The 26,599-nt window shown below is 39.5% G+C and overlaps 2 protein-coding genes across 7 annotated transcripts in view; one reads left to right on the plus strand and one right to left on the minus strand.

Moving 5' to 3' along the window:
• LOC115290745 overlaps positions 1–26,599 on the minus strand; it is a 47,864-nt gene that overhangs the window by 17,644 nt on the left and 3,621 nt on the right. The window contains exon 2 of the mRNA XM_029938565.1: positions 26,222–26,576. Coding sequence (XP_029794425.1) covers positions 26,222–26,576 — 355 coding nt within the window. The remainder of the gene's footprint in view (positions 1–26,221; positions 26,577–26,599) is intronic.
• ITSN2 (intersectin 2) overlaps positions 26,253–26,599 on the plus strand; it is a 138,857-nt gene continuing 138,510 nt past the window's right edge. For 4 of the 6 annotated variants that reach the window (XM_029938202.1, XM_029938203.1, XM_029938206.1 and 1 more), the window contains exon 1: positions 26,253–26,357. The gene's annotated coding sequence lies outside the window, so the exon portion shown is untranslated. The remainder of the gene's footprint in view (positions 26,358–26,599) is intronic. The other 2 variants (XM_029938204.1, XM_029938209.1) reach the window with 1 other exon arrangement.

A 26,599-nucleotide genomic window follows, 5' to 3' on the forward strand; every position in this document is an offset into this window, starting at 1 on the left:
CACCTGCTTAGTGCACAGACTATAAAAGGTTTCATGTTTCAGTTCTGGGGGAAACTGAATGTCACGTCATACAGGTTTTATTCTGTTTCTTCATTCAATTGTTTGTTCGTTTTCTTTGCTTCTGTTTTTGCTTAAATTGTTTTCTTTTTTCTTTCTTCCTCATTCTTGGGTACAGAAAGAGAAAGAAATTCTATTTCTTTTAATTTTTTATTCTATTCCATTTTATCTTATTTTTACTATATGATTTTTAAATTTTAAAATTTTTCTTACCTTTTTTCTCTCTTCCTTTTATTCTCTATTCCATCAAGCTTCTTTCAACAAGCAGACCAAAATACTTAGAATCTAGCTTCCTTTGTTTAATTTTTTATTTTAATTTTTTGTTTTATTATTTTCTTCCTCCGAAAGACAAAACGAAATAATTCATCCCAAAAGAAACAACAGGGGGAAAAAAATGACAGCCAGGGGCTTAATCAACACAGATATAAGCAAGATATCTGAACTAGATAATCAGACTACTAGCTGGCTTGAAAAAAACACAGAATCCCATTTGTGGAGATAAAAGAAGTAAAATCTAGGCAAGACAAAATTAAAATGTTGTAATTGAGATACAATCTTTAATGGATGCCATAGCATCCACAAAATTATGGAGAATAATGAAGCAGAAAAAAAGAGGGACACTAAGGCAAAAGAGCACAATACAGTACTTACAGAACTCAGTGACTTATTAAAAAGGAATAACATCTGAATCATACGAGTCCCAGAAGACAAAGAGAGAGAGAAAAAGATGGTTTATGTGAGCAAATTATAGTGAACAACCCTCCTAATCTTAGGAGGGATACAGACATCAGATTCAACATTAGATTCAACAAAAATTGACCAAGGATATCATAGTCAAATTCACAAAATTTACAGATAAGGAAAGAATTATGAAAGCAGTAAGGGAAAAAAAATCTTAACCTATAAGGGAAGACAGATCAGGTCAACAGATCTATCCACAGAAACTTGGCAGGCCAGAAAGGAATGGCAGGATATATTCAACATGCTGAATCAGAAAAATATACAGCCAAGAATTCTTTATCCAGCAAGGCTGTCATTCAAAATAGAAGGAGAGAGAAAGAGTTTCCCAGACAAACAAAAACCAAAGGAGTTGGTGACCACTAAACCAGCCCTGCAAGAAATTTTAAGGGGGACTCTTTGAGTGGAGAAAAAAACAAACAAAACAAAAGAGACCAAAAGCAACAAAGACTAGAAAGGACCAGAGAACATCACCAGAAACACCAACTCTACAGGCAACACATGGCACTAAATTCATATCTTTCCATACTGACTCTAAATGTCAATGGACTAAATAAACACTGCAATCAAAAGACATAGGGTATCAGAATTGATAAGAAAACAAGAATCATCTATATGCTGCTTACAAGAGACACATTTTAGACCTAAGGTCACCTGCAGATTGAAAATAAGGGGATGGAGAACCATCTATCATGCTAATGGTCATCAAAGGAAAGCTGGAGTGGCCACACTTATATCAGACAAACTAAATCTTAAAATAAAGACTGTAACAAGAAATGAAAAAGGGCATTATATTATAACTAATGGGTCTATCCACCAAGAAGATCTAACAATTGTAAATACTATGCCCCCAACATGGAAATACCCAAATATATAAATCAATTAATCACAAACATACATAAACACATTGATAATAATACCATAATAGTAGGGGACTTCAACACCCTCACATTTACAACAATGAACAGATCATGTAAGCAGAAAATTAACAAGGAAACAATGGCTCTGAATGACACACTGGACCAGACGGACTTAATAGATACATTCTGAACATTTCATAGTAAAACAGATGATACACATTCTTCTTGAGTGCACATGGAACATTCTCCAAAACAGTTCACATACTAGGTTGCAAATAAGCCATCAACAAGTACAAAAAAACTGAGATCATACCTTGCATACTTTCAGATCATAGCACTATGAAACTCGAAACCAACCACAAGAAAAAAAGCTGGAAAGACCATGAATACTTGGAGATTAAAGAATATCCTACTAAAGAATGAATGGTTTAACCAAGAAATTAAAGATGAAAAAAAGTTCATGGAAGCCAATGAAAATGAAAACATGACAGCCCAAAACCTCTGGGATGCAGCAAGAGCAGTCATAAGAGAGAAGTATACAGCAATCCTGGTCTTTCTAAAGAAGGAAAAATGGTCTCAAATACACAACCTAACCTTACACCTAAAAGAGCTGGAAAAAGAACAGCAAATAAAGTCCAAAAACTAGCAGAAGAAGGGAAATATAAACATTTACGCAGAAATCAATGATATCGAAATTAAAAAAAAAAAAAAGGTAGAACAGATCAATGAAACCAGAAGCTGGTTCTTTGAAAGAATTAAATTAATAAGCCCCTAGCGAGGTTGCTCAAAAACAAAAAGGAAAGGACCCAAAATAAATAAAATCAAGAATGAAAGAAGAGAGATCTCAACCAATACCACAGAAATGCAAACAATAATAAGAGCATTTTATGAGCAATTATATGCCAACAAATTGCATAATCTGGAAGAAATGGACAAATTTCTAGAAATATATAAGCTACTGAAACTGAAACAGAAAGAAATAGAAAATTTGAACAGACACATAACCACTAAAGAAATTGAATCAGTAATCAAAAATGTCCCAAAAAAAACAAGAGTCCAGGGCCAGATGGCTTTCCAGGGGAATTCTACCAAACATTTAAAGAAGAGTTAACACTTATTCTTTCAAAGCTGTTCCAAAAAATAGAAATGGAAGGAAAACTTCCAAACTCATTCTACCAGGCCAGTATTAACCTTGATTCCAAAACCAGACAAAGACCCCACTAAAAAGGAGAACTATAGACCAATTTCCCTGAACATGGATGCAAAAATTCTCAACAAGATACTAGCAAACCAGATCCAACAATACATTAAAAGAACTATTCACCATGATCAAGTGGGATTTATTCCTGGGATGCAGGGCTGATTCAATATCTGTAAATCAATCAATATGATACATCACAATAAAAGAAAGGATAAGAACCACCTGGTCCTCTAATCGATGCTGAAAAAGCGTTTGACAAAATACAGCATCCTTTCTTGATAAAAACTCTTAATAAAGTAGGCATAAAAGGATCATACCTCAAAATCATAAAGTCCATTATATGAAAGACTCACCGCTAATATCCTCAATGGGAAAAAACTGAGAGCTTTCCCTCTAAGGTAAGGAACAGGGCAAGGATGTCCACTCTTGCTACTTTTACTCAACATAGTTTTGGAAGTCTTAGCCTCAGCAATCAGACAACAAATACAAAGAAATAAAAGGTATCCAAATCGGCCAGGAGGAAGCCAAACTTTCACTCTTCACGGACAATATGATGCTCTGTGGAAAACCCAAAAGACTCCACCAAAAAACCACTAGTACTGATGCATGAATTGGATAAAGTCAGAAGATATAAAATCAATGTGCGGAAATTGGTTGCATTTCTATGCATCAATAATAAAGCATTAGAAAGAGAAATCAAGGAATTGATCCCATTTACAACTACACCAAAAACCATAAGATACCTAGGAATAAATCCAACCAAAGAGGTGAAAAATCTATACACTGAAAACTATAAAAAGCTTATGAAAGAAACTGAAGAAGACACAAACTGGAAAAACATTCCATGCTCATAGATTAGAAGAACAAATACTGTTAAAATGTCAATACTACCTAAAGCCATCTACACATTCACTGCAATCCCTATCAAAATGACACCAACATTCTTCACAGAGCTAGAACAAACAATATTCAATTTGCATGGAACCAGAAAAGACCCCAAATAGCCAAAGCAATTGTGAAAAAGAAAACCAAAGCTAGAGGCATCACAATTTCAGACTTTAAGCTGTATTACAAAGCTGTAATTGTCAAGACAGTATGGTACGAGCACAAGAACAGACAATAGTCAATGTAACAGAATACAGAACCCAGAAATGGACCACAAATGTGTAGTCAACTAATTTTTGACAAAGCAGGAAAGAATATCCAATGGAAAAAAGACAGTCTCTTCAGAAAATGGTGTTTGGAAAACTGGATAGTGACATGCAGAAAAATGAACCTAGGCCATCTTCTTACACCATATACAAAAATAAACTCAAAATGAAGCAAGACCTAAATGTGAAACAGGAAGCCATCAAAATCTTCAAGGAGAAAGCAGGCAAAAAATCTCTTTGGCCTCAGCTGCAGAAACTTCATGCTCAACATGTCTCCAGAGGCAAGGGAAACAAAAGCAAATATGAACTATAGGAACCTCATCAAAATAAAAAGCTTCTACACAGTGAAGGAAACAATCAGCAAAACTAAAAGGCAAGTGACGGAGTGGGAGAAAATATTTACAAATGACATATCAGATAAAAGGTTAGTATCCAAAATCTATAAAGAACTTATCAAACTCAACACCCAAAAAACAAATAAGCCAGTGAAGAAATGGGCAAAAGACATGATTAGACATTTTTCCAAAGAAGATACCCAGATGGCTAACAGACAGATGAAAAGATGCTCAACATCATTCAACATCATTCATCATCAGAGAAATACAAATCAAAACCACAATAAGATACCACCTCATACCTGTCAGAATGGCTAAAATTAAACTCAGGCAACAATAGATGTTGGCAAGGATGCAGAGAAAGAGTAACCCTTTTGCACTGCTGGTGGGAATGCAAACTGGTGCAGCCACTCTGGAAAACAGTACGGAGGTTCCTCAAACAATTAAAAATGGAACTACCCTAGGACACAGCAATTGCACTACCGGGTATTTATCCAAAGGATACAGGAGAGCTGATTCAAAGGGGCACATGCACCCTGATGTTTACAGCAGCCCCATCAACCATAGCCAAAGTATGGAAAGAACCCAAATGTCCATTGACTGATAAATGGATAAAGAAGATATAGTGTGTGTATACACACACACACACACACACACACACACACATTGGAATATTACTCAATGAGTAAAAAGAATGAAATCTTGCCATTTGCACAACATGAATAGAACTAGAGTATATTATGCTAAGCAAAATAAGTCAGAGAGGGACAAATATATTATTTCACTCAAATGTGGAATTTTTAAGATACAAAACAGATAACAGAAGGGAAGGGAAGCAAAGATAATATAAAAACAAAGAGGGAGACAAACCATAAGAGCCTCTTAAATACAGAGAACAAACTGTGTGCTGTTGGCAGGGCGTTGAGTGGCGGGAAGACTTAATGGGCGCGGGGCAGTAAGGGATGAACACCGGTGTTTTATGTAAGTGATGATCACCAAATTCTATTCCTGAAATGATTAGTACACTATATGTTAACTAACTTGGATCTGAGTTTTTTAAAAAAAGGATAATGCAAATCAAAGCTACAACAAGATACCATCTCACATCTGTTAGATTGGCAACTGTCAAAAAAAAAAGAGAAAATAACAAGTGTCAGCAAGGGTGTGGAGGAGTTGAAACATTGCTGATGGGAACACAAAACGGTCCAGTGGTGGAAAACAGTTTGGTGATCGTCAAAAAGTTAAACATAGATTTATCGTATGACCCGGAAATTCCACCCTTAGAGACACACTCAAAAGAACCGAAAACAGGGACTCAGACAAATAGTTGTATGCCAGCAGCATTATTCATAATAGCCAACAGGTAGAGACAACCTAAATATCCAACAATAGATGAAAGGATAAACAAATTATGGTATGTACACGCAATGTAGTATTATTTAGCCAAAAAAAATGAAGTTCTGATACATGCTGTCATATGGAAGAACTCTGACAATATACTAAATGAAATAAGCCAGACACAAAGGAAAAATGACTGACACAACCTACGTGAAATACCTAGAATAAGCAAATTCATAGAGACAGAAAGTTAGGCTAGAAATTACCAAGTGATGGGATGCCTGGCTCATTCAGTCAGTAGGGCATGCGACTCTTGATTTCAGGGTTGTGAGTTCAAGCCCCACACTTAGTGTAGAGCCTACTTAAAAAATTACTAGGGGCTGGGGAATGGGAAGAACAAGGAGTCACTGCTTAGGGCATACAGAGTTTTTGTTGGAGGTAATAAAGAGTTCTGAAAATAGAGAGTGGTGGTAACTACATGACATTGTGAGAATAATTAATGCCACTGGATTTTATACTTAAAAATGATTAATGTGATAAATTTTACCACAATAAATATAATGAGTATATTTGTCACAATAAAGGTTAAAGCAATGGGAAATAGACCAAAAATGGTAATTATAGCTTCTGTGCCACTATTTATTATCCCAAGTCTACTTCCTTTCTGTAGTTTAACATTAAATATTTGCTTAGAACTGTAGTTTACACGATTTATAAGGGGCTTGGTTGTAAAATATTCTAGCAATATATTTGCTTGGGAAACTCTGGCACACAAGGCAATGTTTCTTAAAATGTAGTCTGAGTATTGCCTACAGAGCCACCTTAGGATGCTTGATAAAATGTAGATTCCTGGCTCCAATCTAGCAAACTGAAAATTTGGGGATAAAGCCTATGAATGTGCATTTTAAACATGCTTCCAAAGAGAAATTCTGCTTAGCTCTTGGGCAATCATATTGATGCACACTTAATTGGGCTTTCTAAATTTGGTGCAAAAGGCCTGTTTCTGATAGCTCCCTGGAACTCTGGAAAGGTGAGGATGCTTGAGAGACTTCGCTTCAATTAACCCAACTTTGGAGTAGCTGAAGGAGTAAATAAGACCCCTTAACTAAGACCGAACAAGGGCGCCAGGGTGGCTCAGTTGGTTGAGCATCTGACTTCGGCTCAGGTCATGATCTCACTAGTGGTTCATGCTGATGCTCAGAACCTGCTTCTTAGGATTCTGTGTCTCCCTCTCTCTCTCTGTCCCCCCCCCCCCGTTCATGCCCTGTCTCTCAAAATAAACACTAAGAAATTTTTTAAAAGACTGAACAGAATAAGATTTTTTTTAAGGGAGAAGGAAAGCATTTTCTATGTAATCAAGGATTTAGATTCAGAGATTAAATAAGGGAAGGGTGTATACTGTGTTCTGTTTTCAGAGGGAAAGCCTGGCATGCTACATTATTATAGTGTGCTCTTTGTGACTGTAACCTTGTCTGCGGAGTCTGATTACAACATCATGTGCCATAACTGTAAATGAGACATCAGGTGGAGAAACGCCTTCTCAAGGAGCATACAGCACTGGTTTTCAATATTAATGTGCACAAGAATATCCTCACCACCCCCATCCCACTCCTGAAAATTATGATTCAGAGGTTTGGGGTGGGACCCGGAAATCTTCATTTTAAATAAACAGCCTAGGATATTTTCATGCACGCAGGCACACTTGGAAAAACACTTGGGGTGCATGTGATTGAATGTCTTGACCTAACTGTGGCTCCCTGGATAGAACATCAAAGGAACCTCTGTAAAAGGGCTGAACTACCTACCAACTTCATGTGTCCCAAAGGGAGAACGAGAAAGGATTAAAGAATCAGCTGCATGACGGTACAGACGGGACATTTCTGATACTCTGCTAAGCTCCCTGGAGAGGGAAAGAAACACCCTAAGTTTCTTTCCTTTAACACCCGAACAGCAACAACAACCTCCCCCAACACTCGCAATTTACCAGTCAGTGCGGGATGCGCACTCGAACCACTAGAGGGAGCCCAAGGACTTCCACACACAAACCCCATTCCCTAGCGGGGCGAAATTTAACACAGGGTCAAGGTCTTTTGGGGGCTTTATTGCTAAGGGTGGAACAAATATGGTAGAAGCTAAAGGTTAAAAGCATTTCATTACACATGGAATGTCTTTTCTTTCTGCTCCTATTTAAATCTTTGCATTGTACAAAAAAAAAAAAAAAAAAGGGTGGTTCTCTAAGGTAGCCCAGGCTGGATTTGTCACAGTTGTTAAAGAAAAAATTATTCTAAAAATATTGGAGACTTCAAAGTTGCTAAAAGAATAAATATTAAAAGTTCCCAGCACATCAAAAAAAAGGTACTATATAGGGTGTTATTCACTTCAGAATATAAACGTGTATAAAATTCATCACATTGTACACCTTAAATCTACAAAATGTTATATGCCAATTATATCTCAATAAATGTGGAGGAAAATGGAAAAAAATTATTCTGACACTTGTTAAAATGGTAAGAAAGACTTTATCCAAGAATGTTGGAATAGGTTTCAATACTATCAAAATGGGGGGAGACATCAGGCTGAGCTCTGAATGTGATAAGGACAAGTGGGTATCAATGGCCAAGGAAGAATGAAGGGGTCACTGATCGGAAAATTACTAGAGAAGACAGCAAGAGTAAGGGGTTTTTTGCTAGACTGACTTCGCAGGATTCCAAAAAAGGCCAAGGACTTAAGACTCAAAGGTGGGGAATGAAGAACTTGATCAGATCTCACTGGTGGGAGATTCTCCCTCAACTGAAGTTGTGGGATTCTTGCTAAAACTGGGCTGTGAAGACCAGGCAAGGGACCTTGAGATGGAGGCCAAAGTCGAGGTCCAGTCAAGAAGAGGGCACAGAGAAACCTGACAAGGGAAGAGTCCTCGTTGGGGTTTTTGGAGAAAGGGTTCTTTTTCTCTTGGGTTTCCTTTTCCATCCTTTTCCTTGCCCTTCCCAGGAGAAGATCAAGTATGGCCCCAAGGGCAAAGGACCTGCAAGGCCTGTTTTTCACTTAGCCTTGGATCTTGAAGTCCTGCTTTGCTTAGCAGAAACTTAGAATAGCAATTGGACCAAACTCCCAGCCAGTAAGACAGTAAATAATATCTTTATCCTCTATTCAAGCATTTTTCTCAGAGATCTAGTGGGGTGTCAATCTGGATGACTGGTGGGATATTTGGGGATCCAAAATCAATCTCTCTTTTACACACACAAACAGCCTTGATGATACATAACTGAATATACGGGTAATACATATACCACATGTGAACATCCAATCAGATTTAGAAAATATGTATCTAAATACCAAAGCCCCTTTATCTTTATAGACCTAGAAAATAGATTGAATCATATTCCCAAATTTAATCTAAGATGCCTAGAATGTGTCATAAAAAAAAGAAATTGAGAGAACTATAGAGTAATCCAGTCACTAAGACTGTCCTGTGTGTGCTCTTCCATTCGGTGGAGAAGTAGAGAAGGCTCAGGGGGTGCCAGGCAATCTACTTGTCACCTCATCACTTGAAATAAACCTACAAAAGAGACTGGCATGTCTCCTTTAAAGATGAGGAAAAGACTCAGAAAGACTATATATAGCCTGTCCAAGGTAAAACTGTTGGAAAGGCATAACCAGAAGTTTAATTGAAGTCTAGGTTTAGAGTCTTATTTGAAAATTATTTCTATTATTTTAAAATAAAATATTCTAAACTGAAATGGGATCATACACCTTTGTAACATATTTTTTCCAAAAGATATGCAATGAATGTTCTCCTACTTCGTAGCCTTCAAATTCACTGGGGTTTTTTTCCTATAAAGCTTTCATACTTCTGAGAAAAGATGGCATCTTGAGAAGACGTGGTTGATTCCTTTCCCTCCCAACTTCATACACTTCCTCCCCCCCACCCACAAAATGACCAAAGAAATACAAAGTAAGGAAATTTCTGTGTCAGCACGGATGACACAGAAGGGAAGCATGCAAATATCAGACACTTTGAGGAATTTTACTAGATTTAGGGCAGATGCTATTAAAGAATACCCAGGGAGGACTGTCAGATTTAGCAAATAAAAATACAAGATACACAGTTAAATTTGAATTTCAGAGAAACAATCAATGATTTTTACACTATTGGCTCATGCAATATTCATTGTTTAGTATTTGAATTTAACTGAGCACCCTGTATTTTGTCTGGCAACCATACAACCCACTCAGAGCCTCCAGAAGGAACTTCAAGACCAGAAAGGAAGGAAGGCAGGAAGGCAGGGAGATGCTAGAGCTTAGGCGTAGAGGGACAGTGGCTGGGATTGGAAGAGCACGGTGGCGCTGCCAGAAAAGCTGCATGTGGTGGACAGTTAGTTGCTAAGGATTCCATGGGTCATAGTAGCCCTAAGCTCCAGGGATGTCATGAGGTATTAAGTTGTAGAAACCCTAAGGGGGGACGTGGGGCCCCCTGAAACACTGCTAGCAGACGAATAAATCAATGGGAGTTTTTCTAGAGGACAGATGGCTCTACGTCAAAAGCTTTAAAACACACACAAACTTTAACCCGGGCTATAGCTCCACTAGAAATTTATTCTAAGAAATGATAAATGTGTTCTTTAAAGTGTTGCTTATCGTAACAAAGAACTGGATGCATGGTAAATGATGAGCAACAGGAGGATGTTTAAGTCATAGTATATCCACATGCTAAGATATACTATGCTCACAGTCATTAAAAAAGATGCCATAAAATCTGGCCATTTGTAGTAATGTGGATGGAACTTGAGGGTATTATGCTAAGTGAAATAAGTCAGGCAGAGAAAGACACCATATGTTTTCACTCATATGTGGAACACGAGAAACTTAACAGAGGTCCATAGGGGAAGGGAAGGGGAAAAAAATAATTGAGAGGGAGGGAGACAAATCACAAGAGACTCTTAAATACTGAGAACAAACTGAGGGTTGATGGGCGGGATAGAAGGAAAAATGGGTGATGGGCATGGAGGAGGACACTTGTTGGGATGAGCCCTGGGTGTTGTATGGAAACCGACTTGACAATAAACTATATTAAATAAATAAATAAACAAACATTTAAAAAAAAAAAAGTAAGGCAGGGGCGCCTGGGTGGCTCAGTCGGTTAAACCTCCGACTTCGGCTCAGGTCAGATCTCACATTCATGGGTTCGAGCCCCGCATCAGGCTCTGTGCTGACAGGTAGCTCAGAGCCTGGAGCCTGCTTCTAGTTCTGTGTCTCCTTCTCTCTCTGCCCCTCCCCCTCTCATGCTGTGTCTCTCTCTGTATCAAAAATAAATAAAATATTAAAAAAAAAAAAGTAAGGCAGTTAAACCAGGAAACAAATGATGCCATAGATTACTTATCAATATGAAAGAGTTTTCACCACCATATACTTTAAGTAAAAAACAAGAAAAGGCCAGCTACAAAACTGCTTAATGATATTTTGTAAGACATATATAAATATATATTTATAATGCGTTAAAATAATCCCAAAGAGTATATACCAAAAAGCTAACAATGGTTTTCTCTAAGTAACTGAAATACGGAGAACTACTTTTTTCTTTTTACTTATATTTTATCATTTTCTTAAAAATGTATATTACCTACGTAACTTTTAAAAGTATTGTTTAAATTTCGCATTGATGACAATATGCTTTTGAGTAACTATAAAATGAGAATGCAATTATAAAATGGGCTTTAGTATTAAGGAGTGTCTAGCCAAGGTAAGTGAGCACTGAGTTTCTGCTGGCTCCCAGGCCCTGTGCTGCAAGCTGGCGATAGAGATGCAATGGACACACTCTTGACCCTCCAACAGTCTAAAGGCCACATTCCTAGGTGAAGCTCCTTGGCTCTCAGCCTTGCTGCTCTGAAATCCCATTTGTCAGCCCATCTGCGATCATCTCTCATGATTCGAATTCACTGATGAACAAACTAGAACGATGTATTAATTTGTGCTGAGAATTATCACGGTCACATAGGCCAGAATGGCACTGCAAGCATGACCAGCACAGTTTTTCCTTGTGTGGTGACATAGGGAACGAGACTGTGATTAGAATGTTACTGGAATCAAAGTAGGGGCAGGCAGTAACTTGAAAGTTCAATGGGAACTGACGAAAGGAGGCAGGTAGTAACCTCAATAAACATGGCTTTGCTAATGGAACTATAAATACAAGTCTGAGATTCTCCTTTCCTAGGACAATAGTAGATGGATAGGTACTGCCAAATTTGATCTTAGAGATTCTCCTTTAATAAAAAAAATCTCCCTAGACTAACAAACCTCCACTTCCTTTATTGCACCCTTAACATTTACAGTCATATTTGCTCAGAACTGGAGCCATTCCATTTCTTTAATATTTAACTATTTTTTCTTATGCAATATTTTATTCTGATAATTTAACTCTAAAGATTCTTATTTCCTTAATTTCCTTCTGTAAAGGGCATTTTAATATGCATTTATATACAACAAACTTTTAAATATTAAATGCATTTTAAAAAAATATTCCCGGGGCGCCTGGGTGGCTCAGTCAGTTAAGCGTCTGGCTTTGGCTCAGGTCATGATCTCATGGTTCATGGGTTCGAGCCCTGCATCAGGCTCTGTGCTGATAGCTAGCTCACAGCCTGGAGCCTCTCTTCAGATTCTGTATCTCCCTCTCTCTCTGACCCTCCCCTGCTCACGCTGTCTCTCTCTCTCTCTCTCAAAAATAAATAAAAAACATAAAAATTTTTTTAAATATTCCAAATCAGGGAGGGGAAATAATGAAAAGCATTTTTGTTGAAGAAGTTAGGAACCATCACACGAAGAGGCCCTGACCAGCTGCTCACTTGCTCCTCAATCAGGATCATATTGGAACAAAATTCGTATGTTCCAATATGAAACTGAGCCCCTGCCACTTTGGGTAGAAGACACCAGGCACAGCTCTGTCTCTTGAGGAGTCATAAAGGAGTCACCCCTTGGTGTAGCGTCCTTGCTTCTTGCTTGCCAACTTATCTATTCAAATTTTCTGTAATTGGAACCAAAGTCCATACAATCCACTTAACATTCTGAATTCTGAAGAACATGGTGTAACCACTGGATTATCCAAAAAGCAGATTAAGCACATCTTAGCGTACTTGTAGCCAAGGCATGTCTTGGTCATGCATATCTGCATGTGTGCAAACATGCACACATTGTATTGACACATGCATGCACACACACATACAATTATTTGGAAATACTTAAATATATTTAAAAATTTTTTTTTGTTTTATTTATTTTTGGGAGAGAGAAACAACATGAGCAGGGTAGGGTCAGAGAGAGAGGGAGACACAGAATCTGAAGACAGGCTCCAGGCTCTGAGCTAGCTGTCAGCACAGAGCCTGACGCAGGGCTCGAACCCATGAACTGTGAGATCATGACCTGAGCCGAAGTTGGACACTTAACCAACTGAGCCACCCAGGTGCCCCGGAAATACTTCAATATTTGAGAGTTAAAAAAAAAAAGACATTGCAATAATCACCATGCAAAATTATAAGATAAACAAATCATAGAACTTATTGGACTTCCTGATTTTAAGGTTTAGTGTATTTTGGCATTTTAATTTCACACATGGGTACTTTAACTTTAGGGCCTCTAAATTCTTAATCCAATCTTGATGACATTAATTCTAGTATAAATGTTTTTACAAGTCTTAACATGAGAACCACTTGGTGTTCACATTCATCAGGCAACTACATTTTATGTATTCCAAATGCCAACATATCTCAGCCAGTGGATACATTCCCGACTCCTTCTACAAAGCCATGAAAAGTTTTTCATATCTCCCTTTCATCATACACCAAAATAGCTCTTAAAGTTAGAGTTTTATGCCAAATACTCAATACCTAACTATTAATTATTATTTCCTAAGTATTGAGAGTGCAGTGTAAGCTTCCAGTACGTGTCAAAACCTGCTCCCTGTGCTGAGGCTTACCATATAAATGACAAAACAAATCAATTCAGACTGTGAAGTACATCAAATTAAAACCAAGGCTAAATTTGAAGGACACGAAGTTCAGGGACATTTTTGTAAATCCCTAAGAAATTACCATAACATTTTTTTTTTTAGAGAAAAAGAGAGAGAGCATTACCTGGGGAGAGAGGCAGAGGGGAGAGAGAGAATCCCAAGTAGGCTCTATGCTCAGCATGGACCCAACACGAGGCTTGATCCCATGACCCTGAGCTGAGATCATGACCTGAGCCAAAATCAAGAGTTGGATGCTCAACCAACTGAGGCACCCAGAAGTTACCATAATTCTAACTAAAATTTGTTGGTTGGAGGTTAGAATTTTATTTTTGTTTCTTTGTATATATGTATATATTTAAGTTTATTTGAGAGAGAGAGAGAGAGAGAGAGAGAGAGAGAGAGAGAGAGAGAGAGAGAGAGAGGGATGTGGGAAGGGGTAGACAGAGAATCCCAAATAAGCTCTGAGCCCAATGTAGAGCTCGATTCAGCAAACCATGAGATCACGACCTAAGCGAAAATCAAGAGCCAGACAACTAACAGACTTAGCAACCCAGGCACCCATAGAACTTTATATTATTGATTTTAACTTCTAACAATGTCACTGCCCTGCTCTGGGAAAGAACACTGAACTTAAGAAGAGAATGCTAGAGCTGTAATATAATTTCAGTTACTCTCTCTTGTCTCAGATGATAAATCAAAGAGAAACATAAAACTCTGATATCACCCAGATCCTCCTTAAGCATCTGAAAAAACTAAAATATATCATGCCATCATAATAAAAGTCTCAAAGACTCTTAGCATATTGCAGAGACATTTTAATATTTATTTTTTTCTTTCATTAAGAAAATGGCCATCAGTACCAATATGTCTGCCTGACAAAAATATTACAGAAGTCTTTTGTCATATCTGTCCAGCTCCTTTTGTCCCTCCTTTCTTCTTTTCCTCCAGACATTAAACTCCCAAATCATAAGAGTAGGCCCAGTCAGTCATGTTTATGCAGTTTGATTCTACCTCCCTGACTGCAGTTGAGTGCACTAGGAGTGGGTATCTGACCTAAGTAGGATCATCAGAGTTTCATCCCAAGCAATTTGGAATTGGAACTAAAGGTTTCAACCATATTTTAGGTGGCTAGATCTTAATATTTATACCTCAAAGAACTAGAAAAAGACGAATACAAGAAGCCCAAAGTTAGTAGAAAGTGGGAAATAACAAAGATCAGAGCAGAAATAAATAGAGTAAAAAGGCAATAGAAAAGGTAAATGAGGGGTGGTTGGGTAGCCAGTCAGCTCAGGTCATGATCCCAGGGTTGTGGAATCAAGCCTTGTATCAGGCTCCATGCTGAGCATAGAGTCTGCTTAAGATTCTCTTCCTCTCTTCCTCTGCCCCTTTCCCCCCACTCACCACTCTCTTTCTTTCTAAAATAAAAAAATAATCATAAAATAAAATAAAGAAGGGGTGCCTGGGTGGCTTAGTCAGTTAAGTATTCGACTTTGGCTCAGGTCATGATCTCACAGTCTGTGAGTTTGAGGCCCACATCCAACTCTGCACAGACAGCTCAGAGCCTGGAGCCTGCTTAGGATTCTGTCTCCCTCTCTCTGCCCCTCTCCCACTCATGCCTCTGTCTCTTTCTCTCAAAAGTAAATAAACATTAAAAACATTTTATAAATAATAAAATAAAATAAAATAAAGTTAAATGAAACTAAGAGCTGATTCTTTGAAAAAAAAAATGGAAAAACCTTTAGCTAGATTCACCAAGAAGAGAAAAAGCTCCAATAAATAAATTAGGAATGAAATAAATAAAATAAGAAATGAAAGAAGAGACATTACAACTGATACCATAGAAATACAAAGGATCAACAATTATGCCAACAAATTTGGCAACATGGAAGAAATGGATAGGGGCACTAGGGTGGCTCAGTTGGCTGAACGTCTGACTTTGGCTCAGGTCATGATCTTACAGTTTGCAGGTCGAGCCCCACATTGGGCTCGCTGCTGTCAACGCAAAGCCTGCTTTGGATCCTCTGTCCCCCTCACTCTGTCCATGTCCTGCTTGCATCCCCTCTCTCTCTCAAAAAATAAATATTAAAAAAAATTTAATAAAGAAGAAATAGATAAATCCTAGAAACACGCAACCTACCAAGACTGAATCAATCATGAAGAAATAGAAAATCTGAATAGATTGATTACTAGTAAGGAGATGAAATCAGTAGTTAATAACCTCCCAACAAACTAAAGTTTAGGATCAAGTGGCTTCACTGGTGAATTCTACCATACATTTAAAGAAGAATTAATACCAACCCTTCTCAAACTCTTCCAAAATAATAATACTAAGAGGAGGGAACATTTCCTAATTCATTTTACAAGGCCAGTATTGCCTTGAAACCAAAACCAGAGAAGGACACCACAAGAAAAGAAAATTATAGGCCAATATTTTGAACATAGATGCAAAAATCCTCAACAAAATATTAGCAAACCAAATTCAATAATAGATTAAGAGGATCATATCCCATGATCAAGTGGGATTTATTCCAGAGCTGCAGGGATGGCATCAAATCAATCAATATGATACACCACAGTAACAAAATTAAAGATAAAAATCATATGATCATCTCAATAGATGCAGAAAAAGCATTATATAAAATTCAACATCCATTTATAATAAAAACTCTCAACAAAGTGGGTGTAGAGGGAATGTACCTCAACATAATAAAAGGCTTTATGTGACAAGCCCACAGCAACATCGTCTCAGGAACAAGACAAGGACGCTCATTCTCACCACTTTTATTCAACATGACATTGGAAGTCCTGGCCAGAGCAATTAGGTAAGAAAAAGAAATAAAAGGCATCCAAAGTGGAAAGGAAGAAGTAAAACTGTCACTATTTGCAGATGACATATTATATATAGGAAATCCTAAAGACTCTACCAAAAGACTTTTAGAATAAATGGATTAGGTAATGTTGCAAGATACAAAATCAATATACAGAAATCTGCTATGATTCTATGTACTAATGATGAACTATCAGGAATAGAAATTAAGAAAAGGATCCTATTTACAATTGCATCAAAAATGAATTCAATACCTAGGAATAAACTTAACTAAGAAGGTGAAAGACCTGTACTTATGAAAGAAATGGAAGGAGACACAAATAAAGGGAAAGATATTCTATCCTCATGGATTGAAAGGATTAATATTGTTAAAATATCCATACTTCCCAAACCAATCTACAGATTCAATGCAATCCTTATCAAAATTCCAATGGCATTTTTTCATAGAAAAACAAACAAACCTAAGATTTATATGGAACCACAAAATATAAAAAACCCAAATAGCCAAAGCAACCTTCAGAAAGAACAAAGCTGGAGATATCACAATGCCTGATTTCAAAGTATACTACAAAGCTATAGTAAGCAAAACAATATGGCACTGGCATAAAAGTAGACACATAGATCAGTGGGATATAACAGAGAGCTCTGAAATAAACCTATACATATATGGTCAATTAATTTAATGACAAAGGAGCCAAGAATATACAATGGAGAAAGGACAATCTCTTCAGTCAATGGTGCTGGGAAAACTGGACAGCCAAATGCAAAAGAATACAACTGGATCACATTTTTACAACACACACAAAAACTAACATAAAATGAATTAAAAACCTGAAGGTAAGACCTAAACTCTGAGGAGAAAACATTGGCAGTAAGCTCCTTGACATTGCTCTTGGTGACGATTTTTTTTATTTGACACCAAAAGCAAAGGCAACAAAAGCAAACATAAATAGGTGGGACTACATCAAACTAAGAAGCTTCTACACAGCAAAGGAAACCTTCAACAAAATGAACAGGCAACCTAATGAATGGGAGGAAAAGAATTGCAAATTATGGATCTATTGAGGAGTTAGTTTCCAAAATATATGAATTATTCATATAACTCAATAGCAAAAGAAAATCTGATTAAAAAATGAACAGAGGATCTGAATGGTCATTTTTCCAAGAAGACATACTGATGGCCAACAGGTACCTGAAAAGATGTTCAACATCACGAATCATCAGAGAAATGCAAACCAATGAGATATCACCTCACATCTATTAGAATGGGAATTAAGAAGATAAGAAATGACCAGGATTGGCAAGGATGTAGAGAAAAGGAAATCCTTGTGTTTTGTTAGAGGAATGTAAATTGCAGCTGCTATGGAAAACAGAATGGAGGTTCCTCAAAAAATTAAAAATAGAACCGCCAAATGATCCAGCCCTCTACTTCTGGGTATTTCTTCACAGAAAATGAAACCATTAACTGAAAAAGATATAACCCCCATGTTCATTGCAGCATAATTTATAATAGCCAAGATATAGGGGTGCCTGGGTGCCTCAGTCGGTGAAGCGTCCAACTCTTCATTTCAGCTCGGGTCATGATCTCGTGGTTCATGAGATCAAGCCCATTGTTGGGCTCTGCGTTGTCACCGTGGAACCTGCTTGGGATTCTCTCCCCCTCTCTCTGCCCCTCTCCTGCTCACTGGAGCACACATGTGCATGCTTCCTCACTCTCAACATTTTAATAGCCAAGATATAGAAACAATCAAAGTGTCCATCAATGGATAAATGAATTTTTTAAATGTGGTATAAATATGTATGTATACAATGAAACATTATTCATCTATAAAAAGAATGACATCTTGCCATTTGTAACAACATGGATGGACTTTGAGGTCATTATGCTAAGTGAAATAAGTCAGACAGAGAAACAAAAATACCATTATAATCTTGCTTATATATGAAATCTAAAAAAAAACCCCACAAAGCAAAAACATGCTCATAGATAGAAAACACATTTATAGTTGTCAGAAGTGGGGGGTGGGGGGGGAGTGGGTAAAAAGGATGAAGGGGGTCAAAAGGTACAAATTTTTGTTTGTCATAGGTATGTAAGTCATAAGAATGTAATGTATAGTATGATGACTTTTTCTGAAAAAGAAAATGAATCTTAGAAAATAAACACATTACTGGATATGGGGAGGTTGGTCAACAACTTTCTTAAATACCAAAACAATGCTGGCATTTTCCAGAACAGAGAATTGAAAACTCTTTGTATTGTAACAGAAAGAACTTGCAATTATTTTTTAGAACAAAATGAGAGATGGAGAGATAAAGGGATGCAAAACATCTACACAAAGATTTTCACCAATTACTTTTTGATAAAAATAACAGGCAATTACTAAGATGACTTAGTATGAAATGATTTATTTATTTATTTATTTATTTATTTATTTATTTAAGAGAGAGAGAGAGAGAGAGAGACAGAGAGGGGAACCTGGGTGGCTCAGTAGGTTAAGCGTCTGGCTTCGGCTCAGGTCATGATCTCACGGTTCGTGGGTTCAATCCTGGTGTCAGGCTCTGTGCTTACAGCTCAGAGCCTGGAGCCTGCTTCAGATTCTGTATCTCCCTCTTTCTCTGACCCTCCCCTGTTCATGCAGTCTCTCTCTGTCTCTCAAAAATAAGTAGGGGTGCCTGGGTGGCTCAGTTGGTTAAGCCTCCGACTTCGGCACAGGTCAGATCTCAGGTTTCATGGGTTTGAGCCCCGCATCAGGCTTCGTGCTGACGGCTAGCTCAGAGCCTGGAGCCTGCTTTTGATTTTGTCTCCTTCTCTCTCTGCCCCTCCCCCACTCATGCTCTGTCTCTCTCTGTATCAAAAATAAATAAAACATTAAAAAAATTAAAAAAATAAGTAAAAAACATTTAAAAAGTTTTCTTTTAAAGTTGAGTTTTAAAAAAAGACAGAGAGAGAGAGAGAGAGAGAGAGAGAGAGAGAGAAAGCACATGTAAGTGGGGGGAGGGGTAGAGGAAGATGGAGGCAGAGAATCCCAAGCAGGCTCTACACTCAGCCCAGAGCCTGATGTGGTAGCTAGACCCCACAACCCTGGGATCATGACTTGAGCCAAAATTAGGAGTCAGACGCTCAACTGACAGAGCCACCCAAGCACCCCTCATCTGAAATCTTTTAAAATTTCTCCTCCTACAAATGAGTGAATTGTAGGAAGAATTTCAAAGTGGGGTAAAAATTCTGTTGCTTCACGTGAGCCGGCTACAGCATCGGGCCGAAGGCAGGCGTAGGTAGGTCCGCGCTGCACGTCGCTTACATAGAATCTAGGGCGTTGGCACATTTACAGCGTGTATACTTTACCGTCTGCAAATTACACCTCAATAAAGAAGAGATGTTCTGCAGTCAGATCATTTCACAGAATTGAAAATCAGACACAGACATTAAGATTTTATTTTCCTTCAGCTGTCTATTTGGAATGTAATGAAGCTCTTCTAAGTATTTTGAGTAATCTGACCTGACTAATTCACCTTGGGTCAATGTGGGTGGTCGTGAATGACAAGATGTTCACTTAATTAGTGATTATGGCTCACACTGGCCAGACTGGGTGCACATCTTTAAGGCCTCTGCTGCCACTTCTCTTCAAATGATCAGGGGAGATTCTCCTTAAAGACTTCTATTATTTACATGACAGATTCTTAAAGGAAAATAAGGAATAAGACCGTCTAAATCACACTCTCCAATTCCCTGGCCAACACAGGAGACAGCAGTGCACTGCGACATGAACTCCTGACTGCAGTGGCAGGAATCACAAGTTCCAGGAGCATCACACCATGTGTCTGACAGCAAAGTGGAACCTGACCTACTATTTGCATCTTCATATTTTGGGGAACTGTTCTTCTAAGATAAATTATTTCGGAAGTTCCTACTCATGTAGATTTAATACAAAGACAGAAAAATTGCTAATGCTCTAATATAGTGAGAGGAAGTATTGTAGAGTAGAAAGATCATGGTCTTGATAGTCATAAAAATAAGGATTCAAATTCTAGCTTTTCCACTTTCTTAAAATGTGATTGTGGAAAACTGATCCAATTTCTTTAAATGATAGTTTCTTTGCCTATAAAGTGAGGTTTGTAATACCTGGCATGCACTGTTACCTTTCATTAGAGACTATATTTATATTTATATTCATATTTACATGTGCCGGGCACACTAGGCAAGCAATGGTCGTGGTGGTTAAATGTTAGGAAAACTGGATAGTAGCCATCCTCAGCACTTATGGCCAAGTGGCTTTGTTCAAATGCTGTACTTTTTTTGACACTCAAGTTATGCATTTGTAAAAAGGGCAAAAACATCCACCTGTTGAGGAATGGCTTCTAGGTTTCAATTAATTTGCAAGCAAGTCTATTTTTGTGCTTCTTTGCCCTCCTCTGTGGTTCTACCAAATGAAACACTTTTATTTTTATTTTTTTAGTATAATGTATTGTCAAATTGGTTTCCATACGACACCCAGGGCTCATCCCAACAAGTGCCCTCCTCAATGCCCGTCACCCACGTTCCCCTCTCCCCCTCGCCACCATCAACCCTCTGTTTGTTCTCAGTATTTAAGAGTCTCTATGGTTTGTTTCCTTCCCTAAAGGCTTTTAAACTATGGGTACTTGAGAAAAACAAGGCCTATTCATTGGATACATACAACACAAAAAGGGGGCGGGAAGAAATGACAAATAGCACCAAGCACCCAGTCCTAATCTCCATCTGAGTCCCAGTGCAGAGAATTCTCCTGGGTGGAGAATTCTGGTCATTCTGCCCTAGGGTGGATGAGGATGGCAATCATCTTGAGGTTGCTGACACCACTTTGGGCAGTGATTTCATTGCCCTAATTTTTAGATGTTCGTCTTGTCCTTGAGGAAGATCAAGACAGGGCAAGTTATAAGTGTGTCATTTAAATGAGCAAAATGCGGCCTCCCATTTGCCAGGGGTCTACCCTCCTATAGTGTTCTGGCACCACAGAAAATACAGCAACTCCATCTCTCTGTCCTGCGAGAGCGGCTGGGGGCAGGGTAGGGGTGGTTATCTTTCTTATATTTCATTGGCTCAAGATATTATCTTACAGAGGAAGAAGAAAATGGTACTTCTAGAAATAAAAATGTTTGTCCAGCTAGACTGGGCCACACAGTACAAAATGATCTGATCCACTGTACATTTTAAACTAAAACATTGTTGCTATCTGAACCCAGAGTAGCATAGCCTGTGTTTCTCTATTTAAAAGGGGAAAAAGAAAAATCACAACAAGTGGGCATGGGAAAACTACCCACATGAGACTGAGGCCGGCCTGATTTTACCTCTTTCCTTTCATACCAACCAAGGTTACAGGATCACAAACAGATCTTTACCCTGCTTCCCAGGATTGTTGTGAGGATTAAAGAAATAACAAAATTACTCCGTCAAGTGAAAAATGCCACATAAATATTAGTGAGGTTATTACAAGAAGGGAACTGGAATCACTCCAGGTTTGTGCTAGAGACGGCAGCAGTGAACTGAACAGACAGCTGGGCAAATCTGCCAGACAGGAAACAATGTCTGACTTCTGAACACGGGCTGGATTCCCTTCCGCTGAGCTACACCTGCCAGACTGGAAGCCCCTACTGCTTCAGTCATGAATGGGCACGTCCTGCCCAGAGCTCTAGGGTCTTGCCCCAGTCTGGCCTTTGGCTCCACCCTGCTGTGCGGGCCCAGAGCCAAGTCCGGGCTGACTTCCCCTCTAAGATGCCTGGTCCTGCCTCTTTAGTACCATCAGGCTTGAAGCCAGCATCTCAAGTTTTGCAAGACACAAGTGGCCCAATCATGAGAACACTCCTTCCTGTGTGCTTGGGAATTTCCTTCCCTCCTCTTTCCCCTTAAATCATTCGTATTTCTGCTTCTTCTGTATTTCTCATCTCTGCCAGCGCTCCAAAATAGGATGCAGGAGGTTACCAAGCTGGTGGTAACAGGGCAAAGGAACTAATTTGGCCCATTAACTGCACCTCTGAATTGGGTCAGCTGCTTCCACTAGTGCTAATTCCTTGCTAACTCCTTGCTTCCAGCAGCTAAAACATGATAGGTTCTTAACAACTATTTGCTGAATGAAAACAAATATCCAATTAATGAATCGGCAAATGCATACCAGATGAAACCCTAGGCCTTTTCCTGGATCCTGACTTCTCCCATCCCCCACCTGGTTTACATCTGCTCTTATGGTCAAAATACTGGGGCAGCCTCAGCTTGGTTTTCCAGATTGACTCCAACTTTACGTTCTTTATGCACAAAGAATGACTGTCAGCACATCTATTCTTTTGTGTGGGGTTTGAAAAGAAAAAAGAAACTAAAAAAGAGACAAACCTCACTTTCCAACTATTTCTCAGAAGGAATAGAATCATTCTTATACTATGTGTGCGGGTATGTGTGTGTGCGTGCATGTGTGTGTGTTCAAGAGCAGTATAGAGATATTATAAGGGTCTTTCTCTACGGAATAAAAGAGACACCCTGGCTAAAAAGCACAGTTGCTAACAATAGAGGCAGCTTACGGCCACCAAAGTAGAAGATAAAAGGCACACGCTTTAGATGCCACTACGCACTGCTCCTGTCTTCAGATGCCCTGAGAATCAGGAGGGCAGAGCCAGGTTCTCCTGGTGTCCAATGGTAGTTCAATACCGCTACGTCTACGTGATCCCAGGGGATAGCAAACAATCAGATACACGTGTAATGCCAGAAGGTGAGGGAGAGAGTGGCGCAGAAAAAAGTATCTGAAGAAATAATATCTGGGATGCCACGGTGGCTCAGTGGGTTAAGTGCCTAACTTTGGCTAGGTCATGATCTCAAGGCTTGTGGGTTTGAGCCCCAACTGGGGCTCTGCGATGACAGTGCAGAGTCTTTGAAGAGCCGGCTTCAGATTCTGTGTCTCCTTCTCTCTCTGTGCCTCCCCTGCTCAAGCTGTCTCTCTTTCTCTCAAAAAGAAATAAACATAAAAAATTTTTTTAAAGAAATAATGTCTAAGATTTTTCCTAATTTGATGAAAGACAGAAATTTGCAGATACAGGATTGGAAATGAATGACACACAGAATAAATAAAAAAAAGAGGAAACTCTAGTGTACATTGGAGTCAAGTTATTGAAAGTCAAAGAAAAAGAGCAAATATTGAAAGCAGCAAGAGAAAATGGCATATTAGATAGAGGAGAAAATGATCTAATCAACACCTGACTTTCAGTGGAAACCAAGAAGCCCAGAAGAGAATGGAAAAAAACATCTTTAAAATGCTGAAACAGAAAAAAACCCTGTCAACCTGGAATTCTATATTCAGGGGATACGTAATTCTAGTATGAAAGTAAAATAACCTTTCCAGATAAAACTAAGACTTATAGCCAAAGACCTGCACTACAAGAAACAATAAAGGAAGTTCTAAATTATTTATTTATTGCATTGCCTTGGAGATTTGTTACTCGTGGAGGTGTTACATATGAGCTCCAGATTCTCAGAGCCTTCCTACTCTATAGGATAGAGAATTTATTTACCTCATGGGATGCTTAGAATCTGGAATTGCTTATGTTCTCTATTGTAACCTCTTCCCACCATTTTGGGTTTGTTTTGAAAGTAGACTGAGTAAGAATGGGGTTAAGGATGGAATCTAATTAATTAAAACCAACAGAAAGAGAGATTGATAGAGAATAGCTTATATATGGTTGCAGTGGGAAGAATCAGTGCAGATCAAGAAAACAGACTGGTTTTCTTAAAAGCTAGATTACCAGGAAAAGACTTAAGAATCTATCCTAAATTGTGGAAGGTGGGAAGGGAAAATATACTTAGTCCCTTTCCTGACCTCTCATCCTACAGCAATTCCTAATCTTCTTTAGACTTGACAGGTACGCCTGTATGTCTAAACTAGGACTTAGTTCCTCCAAGTATCTGATCACGCATTAGGCTGGAAGTAAACAACAGTGGTGGGATTTGGAAATACCAAGGAGAGAAATTACAGATACAGTTCCAAGATATGCTCTGTGAGCAGAAGAGGATGTCAAAGAAGTAGGATGGTGGCTGTATCACTGATGCAAATCATAAATACGGACTGAGCAGAGTAAGATGGACAAACTGGCTTCGTAGTTCCTTAGGGAACCCTGAGATATAATGCTTTAGCAGTTGGGATACTATAGGCTCCCAGTTGTATACAGGACACCAATTTCCAGGACAGGTTGCTGAATTTTTGGCTTGTTTTAGGGAAATGTTTACATACGCTTTTATTTGTTTATAAATATTCCTTTTTACAAACTTCATTTTTGTCCAGTCATGGATTCAGCACCTCCTTCAGAAAGAAAAAGAAGGGCTCAGGGTGAATTTCACCAGGTCCAGAACCCAGAAACACAAATGACATTGACCAAATGGTGGGAAGCATATAGAGACTGGCTACCTGCCTATCAGGAATAAAAAAAAAAAAAACAGGTTTCACACTCGGCCAAGTCTCTGGAGCATTCTGTTGAGAAGGATTCAGAGGCTTAGACTCTTTAATATGGGCTCTGAAAGAGAGTACCAGGATTAATTGGTGACGGTCTGCCATGAGAATGAGACCATATGCTCAAGAGTGTTGTCCCTAGCTTGGGTGATTTGTTTGCAGATTGACTGTCCTCAGTAGATAAGGGACTTCCTGGACTAACACAAAGGAGTCAGGCCTCACTGTGTCACCGAAGCACAGGACCTGTCTGTCAGGTCTTGGTCAGGTCCTAAAAGAAGAGTTAGGAAAAGCACTGAGTGTGAGATCAGGAAAAGCCTGTTTACCATCATTAATGATTGTTAAGTCCCTCTCATGGGTTGGTTGGCCAATTAGGCCTAAGCTTTGGGGCCATTCCTCTCAAGCCAGCCTTCCCCTTCACCTGCCCTAACAGGTAAGTAACGACAGGTTCATTTGATCGACACAAAATTCTCCTTTACCTGCTGAAGTCCCGGGGGGGGTGTAATGAGTTTTGTACATGGGACCAGCCCCCACTCTGCCTCAAAAAGCCAAGAGGAATATTGGGTCTTATAACCCCACTTTGTTATACCCATAGGAACCCTGACTCATCCTCTAACCTCAGCTAACAGAAAGCCTTTCTCTTGAAAGAATGCTGTGTCAAGGCAAGGGTATACGGTAGTAACTTGAGTTGAAGTCTTGTGTTTTGTGGGGAGACCAGGGACCAGAAGGGTTGAGGAAAAAAGTGATACTCTGATCTTCAGTTGTCAGGCAGCTATAGTGTGGGGAAGAATGTTCAGGCCTGCAGGTAGTGGGGTTTGGGCAGAGATGAACGTCTTCTTACTGCTCATGAGAGTATATGGAGTAGTTGCTCTCCCAAGTGGAGGCAGGTGGAGAGGTCCCTACCTTGTTGGCCTTTGTCACGTGTTATAGAGGAATGAGAAATGCTGAATGGATGAATGGATGACCGTTGGGTATGGTCAGTTCTTCTGCGGGCTGTAACAGACACATTAGCAAGAGCGGGAACAGCCTCCTCCTTCCCCAGATTCCCATTCCAGGAGATTCTCAGCTCTCACATCAGCGCATTATGAGAAAGAGAGAAAGAGAGAGAGAGAGAGAGACAGAGAGAGAGAGAGAGGCACCGGAGAGCACCCCATGTGAGGTGCAACAGGCATGTGTCAGACTTGGCTAGCTAGGCCTTCCCTGAAACCCTGGGGGTTCTGCAGTGGCAGGAAACGCACCACCCAACCTCAACATGTCACCTCGGGGAGGAGGAGCCAGGTGGGCAGCCGCTGCTCCAGGAAGGGCTGCCGGGTCCGGGGGCTTCGGGGCCTCCCCGAGGGGAGAGCGGAGCGCTGGCGCCAGGCCCGCGGGGTTCGGTGCCCCGAGACTCTGCGGGTGAGGAGCCGCGCCAAGGCCAACTTCGGCTTCCCGAGGGTGGGGGCGTCGGTGCGGGCCGAGGGCGGGCGGGCCGTCAGCTGCCCGGGCCGTCGCCTACCTCCCCGCCCCCCCGGCTTCCTGCGGAGGCCGCGGCCGCCATGTTGTTGTGGGGCTGAGGCGGCGCCGCGGAGCCCGAGCGGCCGTGACAGGCTGCGCAACAGGTTCGCTGTCGGCGGCCTGGCGACGATCCGGGCGGCGGC

This window comes from Suricata suricatta, chromosome 4 (genome assembly GCF_006229205.1).
Source record: "Suricata suricatta isolate VVHF042 chromosome 4, meerkat_22Aug2017_6uvM2_HiC, whole genome shotgun sequence".
NCBI lineage: Eukaryota > Metazoa > Chordata > Mammalia > Carnivora > Herpestidae > Suricata > Suricata suricatta.